At 37.6% G+C, this 5173-nt stretch overlaps 1 protein-coding gene across 1 annotated transcript; it reads right to left on the bottom strand.

Annotated features, from left to right (window-relative positions):
• Window positions 1-658: 658 nt before the first annotated feature.
• Window positions 659-4876, bottom strand: SGO1 (shugoshin 1). Its single transcript, XM_010177485.1, has 8 exons — window positions 4741-4876; window positions 4456-4652; window positions 4015-4119; window positions 3497-3561; window positions 3185-3336; window positions 1737-2591; window positions 1045-1216; window positions 659-800 (listed from the first exon to the last, which is right to left on the bottom strand). Exons 1-8 carry the CDS (start codon window positions 4874-4876, stop codon window positions 659-661), a joined length of 1824 nt encoding a protein of 607 aa, XP_010175787.1.
• Between the last annotated feature and the right edge of the window lie 297 nt (window positions 4877-5173).

Below are 5173 nucleotides of genomic sequence, written 5' to 3'. Positions count from 1 at the left end.
TAATTAAGTTAAACTCACATTCACAGCGGTACCAACCAACCCTATCTGCAACTTTTGAGAACTCAGCTACATAATCAAATTACAACTGCTTCTAACCAGTGCTTATGCTGCATAAAGCAGAGAAAGGAGCGCGCTGGCTTGCAGCATGCCCACAGCTGACCCTTGAAGCAACTATGGAAACCGTGCAAAAACACCACCAGCCAGCTCCAAGGCTATTTCCAAACACCAAGACATTTATTATGAGCTTTAATAGGAAACTACAACTATGACATAAACAAGATCTGTACAAACATTGTTATTAAAAAAACCCAAACCCAAAACTACAAAAACATTTGATCTTAAGTAAGTGCCTGAAGTTCACTGAGTATATGTCAAAATTACATTCTTCTCCATCAGATATTTCTGATGCACTCACAGATCCATGATGTACGGATGCCTCCTCTTGAGAGTTTGAATGGAATCACCTTAATTATAAAAGTAGTCTTGTGTCTTCTGTATCATTAAAAACAAGTCAATGGATTAAAAACAAACCCCCTTAATTTTATATCCTTAATATTAAGCCATATGGAAATAATTGCATATTTGTGTAAGATACTATGGACAAAAGGTTTCCTTTCTTTGTGGAGTGCGCATCATTTTGCTATCATGACTGGAAATCTCAACAACAACCAACAAATTTCTCATTGTATTTTGACAGAGATGCTTTCTTCACAGAACGGCGTTTCACATCTTTTTTCTGCTTGAAAATTGGAGAATTCAGGAAATTTGTATCTGTAAATGGATCTCCTCTCCTGAGTTTCCTGTTAAAAAAAAAACAAAACAAAAAAACAGGCAAAATTAAATTTTGTTCTCCATCTCACTTAAAACATTAACTTTCAGCGAGTAAGTTCAATCTCACATGAACTGTTTTGTATTACTGACATCAGACCCTCTGAGCGTTGTGTTAAGAACACATTTCCAATGTTTAACTAATCCCCTCAAATCCTCCATGTGATGGAATATCATGAACTTCATATAAAACTGGAAAGTAAGAAAGATACCTACCTTACAATACTTGGTTCTTTATAACTCACAGTAAGAGTACAGCTTCGCTTGCGTTTTGGAGATAGTGGTCCTTCACCTCCCAGGACAGCAGGTGCATTCCCAGTGCTAGGGAGCAGTGAAGCAGTATTGGTAACATCACAGAGATGACCACGAGATGGCTCAGAAGGCTGCCCTGAGAAAAAAAATTAGGTACATTTAAGACAATTCATGCAAGCTGGCTGAAGACAGTGTCAGTGAATGTACTAGCTGTGAAGTAACTCTCAGCTATAACAATTATCTTCATCTTTCCACTTCAGTAAGAGTGCACAGGACGATAAACGCATATTTGGGATTTTCATTTGGAAAAATAAATTAACACTAAGCAGTGCCAGGCAAAGTGTGATTTGTTATTCTACTTCTCTCTCAATTTATAATCTCATTCTCCTCTTTTTCCTCAGCTTCAATGCATCTTTAAACACGTCTAAAACACAGTATTAATTCATTGTTGAACAGTTTCGTAAAACAAAAGATATCTTTAATTCCAGTTTCTGCTGAGGAGAAAGAAAAAAGGTGGACAGGAAAATTAATCTAATGCTTTTTATAACATTATTCTCTTTTTGTTTATTTAAAAAGCTAAAATAAAAATAGCCTGAATACCTTAATGTTATCTCTCAATAAAACAAAACCAATTACAGAACATTTTCCGCACTTACTGACAGATTTGTTACTTGATTCACTGCTTTTAGTCTCTTTTTCATTATGGAGTTCCGGCTGACGCTGTGCCAAACATCTTTTAGACCTCGGCCTCGCATGGACTGGCGATGGGTCTTGCTTGTCCACTGAACTTTTCCTTTTCTTTGATTTGCTCTTATAAGGTTCATAGAGGCTATCGTCTGAATCTTCTTCAGCATCGCTTGACTCGGTGGTATTGGTTTCAGGTAAGTCTTTTTTGTCATCTACATCAGTATCTGTGTCATTCACCTTACTTTGTCGAAAAGGTGTAACATGGACACACTCTTCAAAATGAAAGTCATAAGCATCATTAGAACCACCCAAGAAATCCAACTTTTCTTTGGAAGCCTCTTTACCCTGTCCTTTTTTTGGTCTTTGTCTGGAAGTATTTTTTGGCCATTCCAGTTTTCCCTTCCGATGCTTCTCTTTCCTCACTTGAGAGCCTTCTCTGCTTTTACACTCACGCTGTTTAAGATCAGAATTATTGTCCAAGTTGAACTGTGCAGTTTCAGAACCTATTCGCCTGAACACCAGCTTTGAGTCCACCTTGTTTTCTTTCAACTGAGAAAGATCAGAGTTGATGTTTTCTATAGTACACTTCTCTAGACTTTCCTCAAGTCTAATTTCATCCTTTTTAGAAAGCTCTCTTGTTGAATCGGGTGCTTCTGAATGGTCCAAGACACCGGTGCAAAGTTCATCGTGATTTCTCATCTTTGAATAGCGACGTCTGGTGGACACGCTTTTTGGTAACACGTTACCAAATCCATCCTCTCCACCTGAAGAAACAGTTTCCAGCTCTGACCCTATGTTGTCCAGATGAAAATCAGATGTTCGCCCTTGTAATCGAAGGGGAAAAAGTCATATTAAAGCTAAATAGTAACAGCCTGGAAAGATTTTGTGCATATTCCAAACTTGTCAAAAATTAAGACTATTCCTAGAATTTTCTCCCCAGATTTGTACAAACCAATATTTGGCAATCAAGATAAGCTCTGTTTAATACAGCTTCCAGACAGAAAGCAGTTCAGTATCCTAGAGTAGGATTTTCCTCTAAACTGTTCTGTTTAGAAAGGTGTTACCTACAGGTCATTTATTTTTCTGACTACTTTGCTTTGTTAACAATTGCTGATTTCATAAATTATAATGCATGACTAAAGTTTACTTTACTCTGTTGAACTGTTTGGTAAATAGTGAAACTAGATTGCAGGTATATAGAGGACAAAGCATTTTCAAATTCATCCCCCATTCTGCTAGGCACCTTCATTCAAAAAGTTTAGCAGTTGCCAACATTAGTATCTAACCTTTATGACAGTAACTGGAAAGTTACTTGGCAGTTACTTCCAAAGCAGTAATTGCATTTTAAACTTATACTCACACTTTTTTTTTTTCCTGATACAGAATAAAGCAATGTCTGACACTTTGATTTAGTTACCTTTGTCTGGAACTATTTTGATTAAGGAAATGGCATTGTCAGATTCCTCACAGATCTGTGACACAGAATGAGCCAGCTCATTTCTATCAGTATGAGCCTCCATCTCACTTGGAAGTACTCGATCATCTCCATCAGCAGACTGCAGAGGTCCTCTAGAGAAGATACCAAAGGTAGTATTTACTGAATAGCAATATATTTTATGACAATGAATTATTTCTTTATATTGGATTTCTTCCCTTTTCCCAGTCAGAAAATTAAGCTTACTGTAACCAGATTTTCACATATGAAAAGGTATTAATAAAACATACTTACACTGAACTTATTTGTCCTAGGACACTGGAACTATTTTCAAGAACTGAAGAAAGCACTCTCTGATTCTGCCAATAAAATAAATGTTACTGTGACTAAATAGCAGAAACAAGCTTGCACCAAATACAAATTTTAGACAACAGCCAAGTTACTCACAGAAGGGCCAAAGAGGCCCTTGACTCTTACTTTCTGGCTGGCTCACACAAAGTGCTGTGGGATCTCACACACTCAGCTCCTGCAAGTCAGTGCATTCATCACCAACCCAATCACACAGATCATGGACAGAGGAAGGAACTATGAGGATGGTACAGCGTGCCCCACCACCTCATAGCAGAGCCTCAGTCCCACCAACAACCTACTACACACCCCCATGGTGGGACCCTGTGTCATACTGAGACCTGTGGGACTAGTCATACCTCCAATCTAAGGCTCAAGTCTCAAAAACTGTGTGCATCTCTACTGGAAGGAGTAAGAGGAAGAATTAATAAATATCCTGTTCCCCAAGAGGAAAGGGTACTTACCACATCTGTGGAACACAAGTTCTTTGCTGGGCCAAGGAGATCAATTGAGTTCAGTAAGTTCTGAGAAACTTTTGAAATTATCTCATTCAAAGCTGACAGTCGATTCTAATGGATGAAAGAAGAAAAATAACACTGTTGCTGTTATTCTCTGTATCAACTACCAGTGTAATAATTTTTCACTAGCATTGAGATGGCTAAATCCTGATAATCAAAAATAACCTGTGATAAAAAAGTAAAATTCACAGAAGACAGATTTTAATTAAAGAAGAAAGAACAGCCAGAAAAAAGCATTTAGGTAATGACCAAATTAGGCAAAAGTGACAGAAAACTTGTTCTATATATTATTTTTTTTGTGTAACATTTAAGATTACAAAGATATTAGTCGATTGGTGCAGATTCTGATGCTCAGCTTCACTAAATCATACTTATTACTAGAAATACCTCAACAAGTACTTGTGCTCGGTTGAACCTATAATTTCTTTGGAAGTCAATCATCTGAAACTTCAGATCTTGATAGTCTTTCCTTAAATGAAGAATGGTAGCCTGGGCATCCCTCAGTTTGAGCTTTTCTTCCTGCAAAGCCTGAGCTAAAGCTCTGTTATTTGCTTGGATGCTCTTGATTTGTGTGGAGCTGTTGGCTGCAATAGAACAGTGAGTATGTCAACTTGGGTTAAAAAAAAACAAAAACAAAAAACTTTTAAGATTTAAGATACTTAAGCATCTTACTTGGTTTTTTACACTTTGCAGTGGAGATCTGGCTGATTTTACCCAACTTGATCCGTTTCTGATTTCTTTTCTCTTTCATTCGTTCTTTTATATCACTCAGACTGTCACTGAAGGGCTTTTTCAAGGATTCAGCCATCTTCTACCTTTAGAAACATAAAGGGCAAAGAAGTCATTAAGCTGGTGTTGCACAACACTCTGCAACACCAAAAGAAAAGGAACAGAAACAAGAGTAAAAGCTTTTGGTATCTTGAAGTTGCATATACATGTGTAGAAGAGACCCATGAATACAAAAAGGCACACAGTGACAGCCATTTCCACAGCAGTTTTTGCAGCATGGCTCCCATCACTATTGCTGATTATCTGAACAGCCAAATGCGCAGTGGCCACGGGGAAGGCCAGGCTGAATTATAGAATCACAGAATGGTTTGGGTTG

The sequence above is a fragment of the Antrostomus carolinensis genome, unplaced genomic scaffold (genome assembly GCF_000700745.2).
Source record: "Antrostomus carolinensis isolate BGI_N321 unplaced genomic scaffold, ASM70074v2 scaffold28801, whole genome shotgun sequence".
NCBI lineage: Eukaryota > Metazoa > Chordata > Aves > Caprimulgiformes > Caprimulgidae > Antrostomus > Antrostomus carolinensis.
This window is presented reverse-complemented; position numbering and strand designations above follow the sequence as displayed.